Source organism: Notamacropus eugenii, chromosome 1, assembly GCF_028372415.1.
Source record: "Notamacropus eugenii isolate mMacEug1 chromosome 1, mMacEug1.pri_v2, whole genome shotgun sequence".
NCBI lineage: Eukaryota > Metazoa > Chordata > Mammalia > Diprotodontia > Macropodidae > Notamacropus > Notamacropus eugenii.
In genome coordinates, this window is record NC_092872.1 from 469,312,430 (window position 1) to 469,331,792 (window position 19,363).

At 32.6% G+C, this 19,363-nt stretch overlaps 1 protein-coding gene across 3 annotated transcripts in view; it reads right to left on the reverse strand.

Moving 5' to 3' along the window:
- Nucleotides 1-19,363, reverse strand: part of RPGRIP1L (RPGRIP1 like) — a 129,560-nt gene that overhangs the window by 105,022 nt on the left and 5,175 nt on the right. For all 3 annotated transcript variants that reach the window (XM_072632226.1, XM_072632227.1, XM_072632225.1), the window contains exons 3-7: nt 18,609-18,694; nt 16,660-16,795; nt 12,425-12,723; nt 6,991-7,093; nt 4,344-4,487 (exon numbers count right to left, since the gene is read on the reverse strand). In XM_072632226.1, coding sequence (XP_072488327.1) covers nt 4,344-4,487; nt 6,991-7,093; nt 12,425-12,723; nt 16,660-16,795; nt 18,609-18,687 — 761 coding nt within the window. In that variant the 5' untranslated portion in view covers nt 18,688-18,694. The remainder of the gene's footprint in view (nt 1-4,343; nt 4,488-6,990; nt 7,094-12,424; nt 12,724-16,659; nt 16,796-18,608; nt 18,695-19,363) is intronic.

Consider the following 19,363-nt stretch of genomic DNA (forward strand, 5'->3'; position numbering starts at 1 on the left):
AACTAGCATTTTTAGAGTTCTAACTAAATCTGTGCTTAACTCTAAGGATACAAACAGAAAAGCAAGCTGGGCTCTGCTCTTCAAGGAGTTCACATTTTAATATGGGAACAATATAGGAAGTTTTAGGTATCAGGCATGGGAGACACAAAGGAAATAAGAGTTATCACAAAAAGGCAACATGTGTCAAGAGAGTTAGGAATAGCTAGCTAGTTACAGTGCCCTGAATGAATGTATGTGAGTACGTAGTGTTTTGAGGGATTACTTACTTATGCCATTACAGTCAGCCTCACTCTAGGACAACTCTAGTCACAACTCTGTAAGGCTAGAGATGATATCTGTACAACTAGTATATCACTAAAGTTATATGAACCCAATGACTCACTCCAGAGTAAATATGATGAGACTATCACATAGATTTGGAGCATTCCTCGGAAGGAAAGAATAAATACATTTTAAAAATCTTATTTATATATGCACAAAGATAAATCATTAAGGAGAAATTTCAGTTATGGAGCAATTTCTTTAAAACAGATTAAGAGTGTGGTATCTTTTTACAAAATTTCACTTCTCAGTTATTTCAACATGACTTGGAAATGCCACGAGCAACTGCTACTTGAAGGATTATCTGCTTGAAAATGTAGTTTCTCCTTTCTTTTCTTCTCTGGAAGTCAGACACTGATGATTAAGAAGTATACCAAAAGTACCTAAAACTATGAGAAAAGTTGTTTGCACCACTCTAAATTCAAAACAAACTGAATTAAATTAGATTTTATACAGAAAAAATACTCTGGACTAACAACCTGTATGCCAAGTTTCCAATAATCTGAAACAGTCAAGTTAAAAAATTCTAAAAAAAACGTAACTTCTGCTGAGAACATTGAAAAACACTTGCCTCTATTTGCTACTGGGTACCACAATAATCAAAAAAGGTGAGCCTTATTAAATATAGTTTACAAGATGAAAGCTTAAGAAGCAACACTTCTTGTTCTTTCTTATGCCAAGAAAGAAAAAAGGGTCTTCAGTAAGACATGCTTTAAGAATGCACCGTTGTAGTTGGATTGTCTGCCTAGAAGACATGGATTTGCCAAACTGAGACATGAAGGCCATAGTCAATGCCATTTGGGAGAGGATGCTTTAAGGACACACTGAATTACATATATGAGGGACATACATGAGGCTGCAGGCTAATGGAAAACAGCTGCAGCAGTGGGGGCCACCTGACATTTAGATATAAAAAAAGAGTATTCATATTTTTATTAAGTCTGTCTGGCCAACTGATAAGTTCAAAAATACAGCTGAAGTTTTCCCTTTCTAAAAAACCAGAAAACAAAATGTGTATTTATTTATCTGGGTTGATGTTGTTTTCCTCTAACACAATGTATAAGGACTATCACATTGTTTATCCCTAGCACTTAGTATAGTGTCTAGGACAAATTAACTGATTTTAAAAAAATCTTTGTTGAATTAAATTGAAATCAGTGGCTATAATCAGTGATCAAATGTCTGTCTTAATATGTGCACAATGTTTTAAAAATTTGCTAATCACTGTTAAGAGTACTATCTTCACAAATAAATGAAAGTAATACATAGACTAGCTTACCCAAGTTTGCTCTCAGCCTTAATGAATTTCCCTTAACGTGACTGGGGAAAGTCCAATTGCAAAGGCAATGGTTTCACCCATTACAGATGAAATAGGTTCCTTATTTGACTTAGAAGACTCATAAAGGGGCAATGCTTTACTTAACTCTCATTTCCTGACTCACAGAAATCCAATGTATTTTGGCAAACACATAAGTCCCAAATTAGTTGCTTTCACTATCAACTTGGGAAAAGGTAGGCTGTTTCTCTTGACTCCTCTATATGTATATGCAACACAAAATAACATAAAGGACATTTTCTTAAGGATGTTTGGGAAAGTTTTATCAGTTTCAGAAAGAAGGAAATAAATGAACAAAGACACATCCTGGCTTCTCTTCTTTCATCCAATCTTGGGTGGTGAACATGGAACTTATTTATTTAAATAAGTTTCCCTCATCTGAAAAATTCCAAAGTTTCAGCTTTGCCTATATCCTCATACTCACAGTAAGAGCTACAGTTAATTTTGAGAGCTTTTCAGGGTTTATATCAAATTCTATAAAAATGTGTCAAAAGCTGAGATCTTAGCAAAGGCCTAACTAAAACAAGAAAAAGAAAAAAAAAACAAAAGAGAAAAACCAAAATTTTTATTTTTATGATTTTCACTAGGCCAGTTCCTAAACTATTAATAACACTGATTTAGTGCTTAAGTTGGCACTTATAATGAATTTTAGAAAGTTAAAGTAAAAAAAAAAAAAGGTCACAAAGTGAACTTCCTTGTGCTAGATATAGGTTCCTCTGACCAGTGTCACATCCTTTGTCAGTAGCAAATGTCATATCTAATATTATGAGTAAGAGTGTGAACAAGGAAGGAGATGAAAGGAGTTCTGGTAAACAATCTTCCTTACTCCTTGTATATGTGAAGGGTTAATTCTCTTCTATACAGGTCTAAGAAAATTTTTCCCACTAAGGTAACTGAGTCAGTTCATAGTCAAAATTTTATAAGTTAGCATTTGTCAGACATTATGACACACATATAATTTTTAATCGAGGGTGGACAAGCTAGAATTTCCTTTAAAAACCATTTTAGTATTAATTCAACTAATTATATGTTTGATGAGAACCATACTCTCATACTTGAAAATTCCACAACAAGTAAAATTTTCCTGATTTTTAGTATTCACATTCATGGGTTCACACATAACTGTTTTACATTTAGTTTAAGGTCTCCTAGTTTAATAAGCAGAAAATGTGCATTTTTATATGTTTAAACTTTAATATGAATTTTTGTCCAAAACAACAGACATGCAGGCTACTTGTAAATGATACAAGATTTTAAACTAATGAGGCATTATGTAGAACATATGCACAAATCACAACTTGGTCTTCCCAAATAGGCCACAACAACAGGAAAAAACATGATTTTAATAAAAAGGAGCAGCACTGGGCTCTTACTTCAAAGCAATTAAAGGCTTTGAATAACCAAAAGTTTATGTCAAACTGATGCCAAACCAAACTGGTCTATTAAACACACACTATGCAGGGTTTCTGTAATATTCTCTGAAAAGGCTCTCTGCCATAAATATCAGGCACTGCTACTCTGAAGATTACAACTACATTAAGTTCATGTTTGGAACATGTAATCTAACATCCAGATCAGACTTCTAGAATTTCAAATCTGAAATAATGTACCCGTAAGAAAGAAGTTTAAATATGTTTTTTATTCTGTGATATTTCTTTATAGTAAATTATACCAAGTTTTATATTCTCCCTAACATTATTTCAACAGTTTTCCATTAGTTTAAAAAAATTTCTGTTACCCATAAAATATCAAAATACATGTAAACATATGGGGGAAAAAACTCTGAAGTCACTTCTGGTAAGTTATGTCTTTAGTTTTCACTACTGTATCTCAAGTAGGCATACCATTCATTACAGGTATCTTTAATTTTTGACAAATATAGAAAGAAAACCTTTACAAAGTTTATGAGGCAAGAAATACATTCAGTACCCACCTCATTTAGAGGATTTTAGGGAATTTACAAGGCCTTGTACCCTTTAACTTCATTTGAATCTAGTCTTTTGCTTGATGAAAAAAACCATGTGTTAAAGTGATGGCTGAGTTCATAGTTCTCTCAGTTCTCTGAAGAGGCCTTTTAGTATTTAAAAATTTTTTTTAAAGAACATCTGCATCTATATGTCTCTATCTCATCCTCACAATATAAATAATAGTAAGTGTATCTTGCTCTATTTTATCTGACTACTCCTTCTGTCTTTGCTGGATCTTCATCTAGGTCAGGTTGCGTCTGAATACCATGGGGGTCTGGCTTGTCTCTGTCATCTATGGTGGCACATTAGAATCAAGGAGGAATTGGAAGTTAGGTACAATGGATCCTAGCCCCATTTCTGCCATAAACGGCTTGTGATACCTTCGATGAATTGCTTTAACCTTTTTGTTTTCTCTTCTACAAAATATGACTATACTATATGCCATGAACATATGATTTGAATCTATAGCTCTTCATTTTCATGCCATAATTTTCCTAGGAAGATAGCAGGGCACACAGTATGTTAATGATAACACTACCCATAGGTCACTGTAGAGAAGTAAAAGGCTCAAAGTAAGACCAAACAATATTATGAATGTAAATAAAAATCGGAACTTATAAACAGGGAAAATTCAGATTAACCAATAAAACATAATGCGTAACACTGCATTGTATACTAATTGTGACTGCTATAGCTGGAAATTTATATTTTCTAGGTACCTTTGATCTGTTGCTTGCTGCTCTCGAAGTTGTAAAAGAGATGCCTCATGCTCATTTTCTTTTCTCCTCATCTGAGTTTTCAGTATCTCTGCTGTGTGCTCCAGATCGAGTATCTGCTCTCTTTGTGTTTCGACCAAAGTTTCTCTAAAACACAGGAATGTCCTTAATAAAACAATGTTGTTTGGAGAAAAACTTTAAAATCAAAACTAAAAATATTCTTTATGTTGAAAGGAAGAAAAGGTGAATCTTCTGATTCAAATGCCTACATGCACAGGTATGCAATACTTAAAAAGAAACACTAATAGGATGAAAATGTACACAAGATATGCATTTATTTTATCATATGCATCAAGGAACTGAACTCTGGTTTAATTCATTAAATACACATGAAAATAAGAAGTTGAAGTTAGAATTAGAAAATAAGAATGAAGTAGTATAAAATAATTATTTTGTTATCTAACCATAGATTGTAACTAGAACAGCCAGATTTTGCAATATTTCTAAGAAGCTCAAGAAACAAGGATGGTCCAGATCATAGAAGATAAGGAACTGTGGAGACACAGGCCATCTGTACCCAGTTCTCTGCTTCTAGCCATCTGAAACGTAAATGGAGGTGTTAGATGCAAAAGTAAATATGAAGGGACCAAAGTTTATAGACTAGATAAAGATAACTAGAATGCTGGGTACATAGAAGGAGTTAAATACTTTAATGAATTCTGAAGGTTTCCCCCAGAAGCCATTGCAAGGGGGCCACCATCTAGAGAAAGAAAATAACTCAGACTGTGCTAACTTCATTTTGAATGATGAAGCAGAGCTCTGATTCATCAGTTCTATTCACACCTTTTCTCAGGCCTTCTCCAACTTGTTTCCTCTATTTACTTTTGAATTCCTTCTCTTCTAACTGTCAGCACTGATTACCAAATTTTTGTCAACGTGTAGTATTCTTTGCAAGTCACGTTTGTGTTTGAACGTAATAATAATAATAGGTAACATTTACATAGCATTTTAAGATTTGGAGAGCACTTCTCAACATTCCCTAATTTTATCTTCACTCCAGCCCTATGAGGTAGGTGCTATTATTATCACCCCCATTTTGCTGATGGGGATTACACAGCTGGTAAGTTTCTGGGGCTGAATCTGAATTCAGATCTAACTAGCTCCAGGTCCAGCACCCTCTCCACTGCTCTGCTTGGTTGTAGTGTCCGTTAGCCTATAAGTGCTCTGGAGCCTCAAAGCTGTCATCACATCCTGTGAATCTCATAAGATAATAATCACTAACATTTATATGGTGCTTGAATATTTGCAAAATGCTTTACACGTATTATCTTGAGATATATTTAGGGTTGAAAAGGACTTCAAGGTAATCTGGCTCAACTCCCAAGACCTTCTGTTCTCTTCCGTGCTAAAAAAGTTTCAGTGGCTCTTTTTTTTCCAGTATCATCATGGCTAACCTTGTAGCAAGCACAGTAAACCAAAATGAATACACATAACAGCCATGTCTAAAAATGCACGCTTTTTTCTGTATCTTAGAATTCATCATCTTTCTGTCAGAAGGTGAGGAATATGCTTCATCATAATTCCTTTGAAGACATGGTTGGTCATCACATTAACAAGATTTCTCAAGTCTTTCAAAGTTGGTTTTCTTCAGCTAAGTTCCTTAAAGAAGTATTTATTGAACTCCTATCAGGTAATTAGGATTCTGGTTATCTTCAGCTAGTATACAAACTTAGGCCCTTTCATGTTCACTACATTAAGAAGCAGAGAATTGGCCATAGATGGCCTATGTCTCCACAGTTCCTTATCTTTTATGATTAGATCATTCCTGTTTCTTGAGCGTTATGAAAATATTGTGAAACCCAGCTCTTCTTGTTATAATCTACGGTTAGATAACAAAATATCCACTATGTGCTACTTAATTCTAACTTTGACTGATTATTTTTATATATTTATAGTCAAAGCCTATTTCAGTAGAAGGCAAAGCACTACAAATATGTCTATAAATGAGTCAAATTATCTTTTCAGGTCCATTATCTACTGAAGGCATGCTATTTATCCTGAGGTACTTTTTCCCTTTATTCCATATTCATCCAGTGTAAATCTCAAGAATGCTTGACAATAAGAATATGACATTGACTATGAATTGTTCAGTTAATCTGAAAGGTTTTTTAAAATGAAAAAGTGGTATGAATATAGTAGAATTACAGTTCTGAAATACAAATATGAAATGATATGTATTGCAAATATATTACAAAATGAAAGGCTAAAGCCATACATGCCATTTAATTCCATACTGCTGACCTATGGCTCCTTTACCACCAAAGGGCTAAATAATTCGGGGTCTAAAAAAAATGTACCTACATTTTCTTTGGCAAGAGAATATTGACTCTGAAGCTTATACTATTCTAAATGATTGGGATTTATTCTGTTCCTTAGGGGGAAGAGGGATTGGATTATACTAAAAGTATCCACTCCCTAAACCTTTCAGTCAATGAAGTTGGATGTTTTTCCCATTTTATTTGTGCTGTACATCTATTCTGATTTACCACAGAATTGGTTATGGTAATATTTAACCTAATTTTTTAAAAATCTGGTTCTTAGAAAGTAAATAATAAAATTATTATCCATAATAAATAAGAAGTGTACATACAAAGCTTTAATTTCTTCCCTTGCTTCTTGAAGTAAATGTTGTTTAAATCCTGTAATTGAGGGTTGTGGAGTTCCTGCTCTTTCTGCATCTTGTAATTTTGTTCCTAAAAATAAATATGACAAAATTGAGTGTACTGAAGTGGTTTTAACAGATAGAAGCACTAAAAGGGCAGGTATACCTTTTGGTTGTTTGTATTAGTGATATTTATAATTAAATAAGAATCAATAAGAAATTTTTTGTCATACAGAATCAGACACCACATTTCTCCAAAGGGATTGTTAGATCTCAAACAGCTGAAATTATATGAAACACAGTAGCATGTATCATATAAATCATAAACAAATTCTATTGCAAAAACTGAATTACCTAGACGTCATTAGGTTCAGATTAGATTTAGAATTCCTGGAGTAAGACCGAAAAAAATATGGACAACTAAATCTCCAAAACAGATAGTCACAGAATTAAAGGATCAAGGAGAAGAAACAGACAACTCTCCAATTTTTTTTGTTAATAATAATCTAGGTAAGTACAACAAAAGGCAGCTAGATGGTACAGTGAATAGAGCACCAGCTTCTATCAGAAAGTCAGGAAGACCTGAGTTCAAATTTGACTTCAGACACTTCTAACTTCTAACTACACTGGGTCAGTCACTTAAACGTCAATCTGTAAAATGAGCTAGAGAAGGAAATGACAAACCACTCCAGTATCTTTGCCAAGAAAACACCAAATGGGGTCACAAAAAGTTGAACATGACTAAAACGACTAGGCAAAAACAAATTAAGACACAAGAAGGGTTTTTTTTTTCTTGGAGTACAGAGAACAGAAACTTGAATTAATAGGAGCATCATTGCTATTTAATGTTAACGTTCCTAAAATATAAATAAAAATTCTTACATATACCTTGTTTTAAAGCAAAATCTATGTGAAAGTATGTATTTATATGAAAGATAAATCAGGGATAGTTATTTGCATTATAAAAATAAGAATTCACAATTGAATTCTCTTCAAAAGAAAACTCCTTTCTTGTATGTAAAATATGGTTCAGTTAACCAAAAAATAATTTATACATTACTTTCTAGAAATCCATCATAAAATAAAATTAGCTACCCTTTTACTTGCATACTTTACCTTTTAGTTTTAGTTTTGTTTCTCAAATTTGAAATGGATAAAAATATAAAGCAGAACTTACTCAGCTGTTGTATAAAATTCTTTTTAAATGAAAGATATTCTCAAGCTTTCATTAATGAACTAAACACAACATTCTAGAGCTGTGTAAGCTTACAATGATGTTGAATGGCTTTAGCAAAGTTCATTTTTCAACAAATTACAACATGATCCAGAGTTATGGAACTTTCATCTGTTCTTAGTAGGTACTAAGTATAAAGAATTTCTTCATATATTTTTATAAAAACTATTTCATACATGTAGTAAATGACCTTCCTATGTCAAGTATCAGTCTCATCTGGTTGCCATTATTATTAGTTTAGCAACAATTCTAAATTTTTTTCTAAGCAAATTATGCTATGAGTAGATACTATAAAAATGATTTTAAAATGGACACCTGTACTGCACTAAACAAGGTTTTACAAATCCTACTCAACAGTGAAATAATTGCCTGAAAGGGTTAAGAATACTTAAAATACACAAAATTTAGAAAAATGTTCTAACTAGTTCATTATACTTTAATGGATTCAATGGATCTGTGATCTCATTGACATGGTTCTTCTTTCATCACAGATTCTAACAAATTCTTGAAGTCCTGAGACTTGTGTCTTGAAGGACTTTACAAAGATCCATCAATATGTTAGCCATTTTCCTCTACTTCATTCATTTCATGGATAGCAGTGGAGCATTCAGGTGTTCATATAAAATCTTCTTGTCATCATGTGATTGGTCTACTTCTTTTTTTGTTCAAACGTCTCCTCAAAAAGATATTTCTTTTTGCATATACGTCATCACTGACAATATGATACTTCCCACTGAGACACACTATGTGTCATTCATTACCTACAACTTTGATTCCTTGAAGAATATCTTTCAGTACTAGCAAATATAAAATATGTGGATCTTTGTGTTGGGGAAAGGTTTAGGATAGCTGAAAGCACAGGGTAATTTCTCAAAAGCAATTGGGACCACTATCTACTTCTAATTTAGTTCTGGGACCAACTCATCATCTGTTTTGTACACTTGTCATAAATATACACACCAATGTACTATTTTAATGGACTGGTCCCAACATCAGAGTTGGAAAAACAGGCATTTTTCATCCATGTAGTTGTTTCTTGAATGGATTTTTATTCATTTCTTTTGAGCAACAGTAAATTTCATTGCAGTGGCCCTGTACTGTTCTGGGGCTTGATATAATGAGAATAATATTATCTGCAAAAAGAAGCATCTGGTAGACTTTACCTCATTGTTTAGCCCTTAAGACTTCCTCTGTGATAATGCTGATCATTTCTGACAAGTATATCTTTTCATGCTTTATTCCTTACTTCACATAAATCAGTAGAAGCAACTTGAAGTTATTTCTATTGTTGCATTCATTATGGAATCGTATGATTCCATAATATGCAACAAACTTGTTGGAGGACAGCCTTTTAGGCTGGAATTTGCTCTAACAAGTCAAAATCAAACACACACACACACACACACACACACACACACACACACACTTGTAATCAACAAATAAACAGTGAGTCCTTGCAACTCAGTCAATTAAGTGATTGAAAAGTTATGTTCTCCCAGAGACAATTACTTGAGAAAGCCTGCCTCTTTTCATACTTGAATCAAATATATCCTCAATATGAATGTAGAACATTCATGTAAAGATTTTGTAAAGATGAGAAAGTAGGAATATGGGTCAGTAATTACTGAAGCTCTCTCAATGATATTTTGGGAATATTAATATCATTCAATATTCTTTCCATGCTTTTGGTACCTTTCCCTCCTTTTGATAATTATAAAGTGAAACTTCAGTGCTTTCAAGATTATTTTACACTTCCCATGGATTACATCAGCACGTACATGCTTTCACAGCCACACTTTCTAACTTTGTTTTCTCAAGTGCCACTTCTGCTTCTCTGAATAGTACCTACAGACTGAGGTATTGTTTGTCAGTGATGGTAAAAATAAATTGTTATAGAAACACTGAAAAATTTTGTCTTCCTAACAGTTTCATTTACGAATGAGCAGTGTGATAGTTCATTCATTTGGATCTCAGAGCAAGCTTTTTGTAGACTTATTTGTATTTTGTTGAGTTTATATTCTAAACTGGAATGCCAACTCTCTCCACTTGACAAGGAAATCAAATGCTTTATTTTTCCAGTGATGTCTGGGCCTCATAGGCCTCCTCCTTATGGCAACTCTTTTAGATCAGTTTCATTTTTGTAGAAAATGGTTATAATCAACATCAATATCTTTCTCTTCTTGCATTTCTTATTTTTCAGCCTTTCTTTGACTAGGTCGGATTGGAGCTATATATGGTAGTATCTTCTTACATTTTTTCTAAGTTGATATTAATTTTGATCTCTAACTAGTGGATGGTGTAATGTTACAATTTAACTGATTCTAATATGAGCCCAATATCAATACCTAATTATTTCTGGTAAAATATTAAATTAAAAATTATGTTGATAATCACTCACCTTTTAATCCCCTTCTGGAAGAAAGTCTTCCTAACAGATAGGCATGAGGCTTCTGATTAGTCTAAAAGACTTTGGCTTTTGTCATTAAGCCTAAGCCATTATTTTTCAATATACTTGCACTTAATAGAAAGATAATGGGTTTAGAATAGACCTTCTTTGGCCAGAGTTATATGTACTGAGAACTGAATTATTTCTAAATTTATAAGCCAATAAAAATCATATGGTAAACAACTAAAGAGTCACTTAAAAGAATGTTATTGTCACTTTGCTGATCCTTCCGATGAGAGGAATTCTATTTACTCTTGGAATTTACAAGAAGTTTTTATTTAAAAGGGTATAAAATATGACCTACCTGGGCACTAATTATATAGCATTGCTAATTTTTTAAATTCCCATAGTAAATTCAGCTAAGATAAAGAGTAATAAATAATGAAAGCATTTGGTGTACAAAGAATTTTCAAGATAGAATAAACTATATAAATTACTTGGTCCAAATCCTTCATTTTAAAATGAAAAAACTGAAGCCTGGATAAGTTAAATGACTTGCCCAAAGTCATACAGTTAATGGAACAGTTGAGACCAGACTTTGATTCCTAATATACTGTTCTTTCTGTTCTATACCATGACATGTGTCTTTAACATATATTATTCCATAAATTTCAGAGTTAATAAACGACACCACCCTGAGCAAGGTTTGTTTGTCGGAACTACTTCCATTTGACAGATAAAGAAGAAACTGAGGTTCAGAAAGATCAAATGGTTTGTTCAGGTCATGAAATTAATCAATGGCAGCATTCTATTTTCTGAGTTATACTTTATAATGTTTCTATAAAGAGTCTATTTCTACAACCAAATTGCTATAAATGACCAAGCCCTTTCCTCATGTATCTCCATTCTACATTTATGAGTGCTTATAGATTTCAGAGATGCCTGTACAGAAGAGATAGCTAAAGTTTTTTAGCTATAGAAGGAAAACTATAGCAGTTATTTTTGTCTTTTATATTCAAGTAAAGCTTCTTCACTAAATTAAGCACGGGATTTTAGTTTACTTTTCTGTGTGACTATATCTTGAGTAGGAAAAAAAGTTTTCATTTCTCATAAAAGTTTTTTTTTTAAAAAGAATTAATTTATAATCAGAAATGAATGTTTCTTGTGTTATATGAAACAAATAAAATCACTCCATTACATTTTAGTATCACTGTAAATAAAGTGGTGAAGTTCATTAAGAAAAGCATTGGGATTACGGTTAAATGATCTGGGTTTGGGATTCCTTAAAACTTACTTATCTTAAAACTTATCTTACTCATCTGTAAAAAGAGGAAAATGCTAACAGCTCACAGAGAAGAAAATTTATTCTTTAGCATCTGGCAAACTTTATGCAAGGGCTCTGATATAACTTTATAAAAAGTTCATAAAACTTTCATAAAAACCAGACAATTTGAGGATTTTAAAGATAAACGAACTGATTTACTTTCACTTGCTTTCTCAAATTCAAAGCTCAATTTCCTTCTTTTTAAAAAAGAAATCTAGGTTTCTCAAACTGCACTTAAAATGCAATTTTCAAACAAATTTGTTCTTTACTTTTACATAAATTAAGTTTAATTTTTATTTCCAAAAATCAGATGTAATTTGTTTATTCTTAAATAATAAATTATTTTGCTATATTACAAATGCTAAAAATTAATTCAAAGCAAGAATGAAGAACTGTTCTAGCTTTTTAAAGCCAAATTTAGTGAGACAGAGAAAAGTGAGCTCTAAGAATTCTAGTTTTAAACAAATTATGATTATACCTTTCTTTGGGCTTTCCTGAAAGCCAGAAATCTCATTCACTTTTCTCCGTCCTGTGTTAACACGAGATTGTACGTGGTTATATGGAGTATGTCTATGACCTTGGAACTGAAGTTGTTGTTTAGTTGAAATTAGTTTGTTCTTGAGGCCTTCATTTTGTCTTTCAAGCTCATGAACTCTTTCTTGCAGCTGCTCAATCGTTTCTTCTAGTTCCACATCCCGTCCTTGCCGCTTGGGGCCGCCACCAATCCGCTCACATCTTTTCTTGTCATTAACAAGCCGTATTAACTTGGTGGCCATTCTGGGGAAATAATAAAAAAGATGAAAAGGAATGTGAGAAGTCAGCATAAAATGCATTCTGTTGAAAGGAACATAATCACTGTGAAGACTTCAGTGCAGAACCTGAATAATAAATTTCAGGTTTTGATGTAACTATTACTGCCTGTGAAGAATCCTTTGATGATAATTGAAACCACTGGGCAACAATCTGCTTTATAGCACTGACAAATAACAGTTTCCTAAGGCTTATCATTTAAGGTTAGTAAGAAGAGAACACATATTTACTCCATATGCCCCTTAAATACAATTTTTAACGCATGACCTTATATAAGAACTCAGCATGCCATTAAGCATAGTTACAGTTTGTAGATGTCTGCCCAGGAATAAAGTAAAGTATAAGGTATATAATAAATGAATATTTGTTGAATTCAATTTGTAGTTCTACTATAAATTTAAAGTATTTTGAAAGCATATTAATAATAAGTAACACTTGATGCCATCTTGTCTCTGATTTCTTTTTAAGATTTGAAGATATATAACAATTTAAAAAATATATAGTTGGGCAAATGTAAAACCATGATAAATTTTAAGTGAATGAAATTGTTATGATACCTCAAATGATCAAGAAACATAATTGTTAATGGTAGAAAATGATTACAGAATGTATGGTTTTCTCCTATCTTTAAATGTCACAAATTTTACTTGTGGAATCACAAGAGTTGTACTTTTGATTCCTTTAAGTTTTGATAAACACTGGTAAGACAGAACAAAAGACAGAAAGGGCACATGAAGGTGATGTAATATACAAGTACGGAAAACATGCCCAACAGTGAATGTAAAAAAAAAAAAAAACCCAAAAAACTTGGCAAGACAAGAAAGAAAAGGTGGCTTTGATGAGAGATACAAGTTCAAGACTTTACAAAATTGGTCGCACATCTTCAATAGCTGTATCTAATTTATGGAGAATCCATTTTTGCAAAGACCCAGACAGGAGATTAAAAATAAAAACACACTTCATTTGTTCTGTGGGGTTTGCTTTATTTTAGCCTGGTTACAGACAGAAGCTTTTACTTAAAAGAACAAAAGTGAAATAAAAAAAAAAAAACCTTAATAGCTTTGGGATGTCACAGAACACTGGTTTCTTATCCATAAGCAAAGTCCTCTATAGATGTAGTAGCAAATACATATTTAGCTACACTTTTGTTTGTACAGCATGTGCCCTCAAGGAAATTTATATATAACATGATCAGCTAAGATTTTTCCTTGAGGTAGACTTATAAGAGATAAAGGAAAAAAATGCTTATAATAAATGAAGCATCGTATCATATTTATCAACAGCCTAGTTCTTCTTTTCCATAATTGAAAGAGACCAACGATATCTAATTAGTAAATCTGCCAAGGTATAGAAACTCAACTTCTGACCAGTAAAGAAGGCTTTGAAGATTTTCAGCCATTTGTAGCCATTTGGGAACACATTACATGTATGAGAGTCACAGTCACGAGAGAGAGTTCAATAGATTTGGTGATGCCAACTTTTACACCAAAATTCACTCAATCATACAAAGACATGTGGATGTTCTAGTGAAGATATAAATAATGTTCCAAGGGCATACCAAATTTAATGCTATACTATTAATCTACACTTGGAGAAAAATCTATAATCGTAATTTCTGAGATAAGACAAGTTAATCAATACAACAGTTTTAAATTTCTTCAGGGAAGTTACAAGTAAACCTTATTGGTATAAGCAACATGGAATTTAATGCTGATATTGAAAAAATATTCTACGATGAATAGCCAAAGTTCTATAGTGATAATATTATGATACAAATTTCCAAATAATCAATCTCTTTCCCAGAAGGCATAATAATTTATTCTGAGTAAATAGTAAAGAAAGCAGATTTCCTTTATTCAACTTTTAATTAGCAAGATAAACAAGTTAAAAATTAAAGTACTACTCTAATGCTTCCTCATGCTGATTAACCCTCAGTAACAATGAACACAAGTTCTCACAGGTTAGAAAGGTTTCTAGTATAAATACTGAGACAATGTGTGGGGAGACTTACCCCTTTCAGATTGGTCGTAATGGGATGAAGAATTTTTCTACTTAAAATGACTTATGTAACAATCTACTAAGGTGTGTGAGGGGGGTAAGAGTGGGAAGATACAGACTTGCTAATTATGTCAATGGAAGGAGTACTCATTCACCAATGAATTCATTGATCTTTTGAAATATAAGAAGCAAGAAAATTTTATCTTGTGAGACTTCTGGATTGGTAGAAAAATCATGGGCTAAAACATTTTTAGCACCTAGGGACATAGCTGTTTACAAAATGACATTTATTTTTAAGTCAGAGAAAAGATGGGTAAATTTAAAATGATCTCAATCGAGGTATTTGTAGCAATGTCAGCGCTGGAAGGAACCTCAGAAAAATGCTCTATAAATCTTAAAAGACTATATAATAATGATTCACCAAGACTAATTCTCTTATTTTTTGAATGTTGAAACTGAGGCCCCCAGTAAAACTAAGTGATTTGCCCAAGATGGACTGTAAGGGACTTTAAAGGCTGTATAGTCTAATCCCTTAATTTTAGAGATGGAAAACATGAGGCACAAAGAGGCTAATGGCCTACCCAAGGTCACAACAGAGGAGCAACTGGCAGGAATGGGATTCCAGTCCAGGTCCTCGGATTTCCAATCCAACACCTAATTGTGCTATGTTGTTTCCCATAGTTACTTAATGAAGAGCCAGAACTAGCACATATGGCTTCCAACTGTACACTTTTTTTTCAGGATGCCACCTTGCTTTCTCTATTGTCCTCTTTACAGTGTCTGTTTAGGGTGTAGTATTAATGATATCAAGTCTGGGATTTAATTCTGTATTGGCTAATGGGCTACACAGAGAGGAAAACCATGTTTGATGTTCAAAGGCCACATTCTTAACTCTAACCATTTGATAAAAATGACCTTGAGAAAAGTCACTTAACCTTTTGTAGGCCTATTTTCTAACATAAAATGGATGGGTTGGACTAAATGACCTCAAAGATGTCTTCTAGCTCTAAATCTTATGAAAATGTGTGCCGTTGGTCATAAATGGATCAGGAAAAATACTGTGTCTTTGCATAGCCTACCACTACCACCAACATTGGAAAAACAATTTAAAATGCAAGGCCTCTTCACATTGGTCAGAAGGGTCATCTTGTTCTTCGAAGTACTGAACATTCTATCTAAGTTCATACTTAACAGAACAGAAATTTAAAGATGATTTTTACTGGTGTATTTTAAAGGAAACAAACAAGCATTTTCAACTGTACTACTTTTCCAATGAACCCAGAGACTATGAAATAGGAATATGAATCTGTTCTAAGAGAATCTGTTTGCTTTTTTGCAATATTTATTGAACTTTTAAAAAAGTTACTATGCATTCAAAAAACCATATTTCTGAACACACAGAAAATACACATCTAAGAGATAATACTGGACTAAGTTTCTGGATTAAAAAAAAGGCAGCACGAGTTAACAGATATTCTCTTTGAGTTTAATATATAACCTAGATTAACTCAAATATTAAGAAAATGTTTATTAAGCATGTCCCAAAGATTGAAGAGATGCATTCATTAATAAACTCCAACTCTTAAGGGAACATGAATTCTAAAAAGGCACTTTAAAAGAGGAATATCATAGATAGTTTTTATTTAAGAAAATTTCCATTTTTTAATCAAATACACATTAAAAACAGATGTCCTGGAACAACTAAGCCATAAGTATTATTTAATTACACACAGAAATGTGTAAACTTAAGGTATAATTAGTTATTAGTTTTTTCTTTGAAATATTAATTCTAGCCATACCAAACCCTCATGATCCTTTTGTTTGTAAAAGACTCATTTCCAGTTAAGGTAACAAAAGATTTGTACACCCTTCAAACTTTGTTTTAAGAAAATTCTATATCATAACCTTTTAATTTTATCTTCTTGTTTGGAGGCATGCTGTTTAAGTACAATGTTCTCCTCATGCAAACGCAAATATCGATCTTCCAATTCCTCACGACTGACACGTGACACCAGTTGTCGTGACTTTGAATTCCAGGGAACTGAGGATTTTGAAAAAAAAATTCCAAGAAAATTAATCACATGTTTAATACTTAGGATGCACTTCCTAAAAAAAAATCTTTGACGTGACTTAGTCTAGGCTTTTAAACTTTTTTAGCAATTTATCACATAGTGCTCACATCATAGGTAGATACAAAATATCAATATTTTTGGTTTTTTTAAAGTATGAGTATTAAAGAACACTAATAGATACTTGAAAATTAACACTGCCAATGAAGTAAAAATTCTTAGTCTTACATCCTGCTATAGATTTATCTTAGAGGTTATTTAGGGCATATATCCTTCATTTTAGAAATGAGAAAGCCATAGCTTAGAACAGTCATTTGTCCAATATCACAGTGATAGGTTATTGTCAAATCTGGAGAAAGAATCCAAGAATTCTAAGATCATAATCATGCTATTCACTCATTAGGAATAATAAAATTTTCTCTACATGTGTGAATAATGTTGAGACAAGTAAATAAAAAATGAGGACATTAGAAATAATCTTTTTTTACAGACTTGAGAGCTATCACAGAATAGTTCTATTATCATCAACCGTGGGAATGCAGGTACATAAAAAAAGAGGTCAAAAATTTGGCCTAGACCTAAACAATCTAGAAAATTTGCCCATAGGTTTCACTGAAAAGACTTCCTCAAATCATTGTTCTACAAGTCACCATGTTTATGTGAGAAAATTTTTAGTATTATTTGTTGGCATACGCATGTGACATCTCTTCAAATCTGTTAAAAAGTAGTCCTCACAAGACTAATGAAGTAGGACAAATTATAAACCTCATATTCAAGGTAAAAAAAACACCCAAGCTTCTGTTAATTTTGAAAGAAAACGATTTGCGCCTTTGTTTAGAGATGATTTTCTTAGTTATGTAAGCATCATATACTCTCATAGGATTTATTACCAATAATGATAACATGTAAAAATTCATTCCAAAAACAAAACTTGCGTAATTTTCCCCTCCATCTTCATTGACTAGAGTGATAACTTCCTTGAGGTATTTGTTGTCTTTCCATTTTCAGTCATATTCATTAAATCTCCAACGTGCCTAGCTATACTCTTTTCACATAAAGGAAGACAATGCTAAGGAAAAATTTAACTGCTAACATAACAAGAACTCCGAATAGAATACACTTTGAATTTTAACCCTAGTCAGTAAAGAACCAAGCAGTATAACAGGGCTGACACACTGTGTACACAATCAAAGCACAAGTTTTAACTTGTTTTCAACATTTTAAATTATTCTCAAAGCTGCCCCTTCTCTTCTTTTGGAGAAGTGCCTCTGGGTTCTTTATTAAACCAATGAGTGATGAAAGAATCAAGAATAAGATTTCCAGAATACGTATTAATTTGATTGTGAAAACTCACTATCATCTGAATAAACAAGTCACTTTAAGACCTTCAACTTAAAAGAATTTTAAAATATGGCATTTCTGCCCTAATAAAAGTTAAACAGAAAGATACATTTTAATAGTGAATGTGAGGCAAACCAGGCAATTCAGCTTTAAGACTTGATACCTTATGTTTATTACATACTGATGTATTTTAAAAGATGATTTACAATTCTTTATCACAGTAGAAAGGACTTTACTTTTTCTGTGACTAGCTGATACTTGATATATATAGTGAAACTGCATCTTATTGCTCACTTCCACTTTTTAGTCTAGTCTAACTTAGATCTTCATTGTTACTTGAACCGCAGACTCTATATGAATAGCAGGAAAAATTGAAGATTAAAAGTAAAAAAAAAAAAAAGTGATCAAATTTCATGACTATAAAGTAATAACAGCTGGTCAAACCTTTCAGTCCTCCGAGGAGTCTTGGACCAGTATCTTTCACAGGCAGGTCTCCTGCAGTCTCATCAGCTGGGCTAGACATGATCTATCTGTGGGTAAAAAAATTCAAATAAAACCTTCTCCATCTCAACTATCCACTATACAAAATGAATGAGCCAAATAAATTTAATAAAAACAAGGCAAGGGTTTTAATAGACATCTTGTTGTCCTACATATGTTGCTCCTAGAAGATAAAAGCTTCCATTCTAAACAAAATACTTCATTTAGTCATGGAGAACATGTTCCTTTCAACAGTACCTCCAATAATTTGCTCAGGAAATGAAATAAGGTTAGTCCATTAGTCTTATACTCTCTTCCCTATTCTTCTTCCCATTCCCAAAACCTTAAAACAAGATTAAAAAAAACAAGCCAAACAAAGCCCCCAGAAAACATGCTTATACTCTACTGCATGAGTCCTATTAATTGGAAAGATGGAGTTTCATAAATATTTTCATTTGGTCCTGTCTTAGCTTCTACTACAGTTTAGCTCCCCAAATTTCCAAAAGGTGAAGGAGCTGTAGCCAATTAAAGTAAAACAAAAACCAAACAACCCATTTGTCCTACTTTTTCTGTAGATGGGAATGACTTGTACTCAACGTATTGAATAATAGTATTATTATTTGTGTTTAGGAAGTCTGTGGAACATTGGAAATTACCATTGGAGAGGATCTACAAAATCAAAACCCTTCATTGTTCTGCTAAGTCAAGAGCATTGGTGA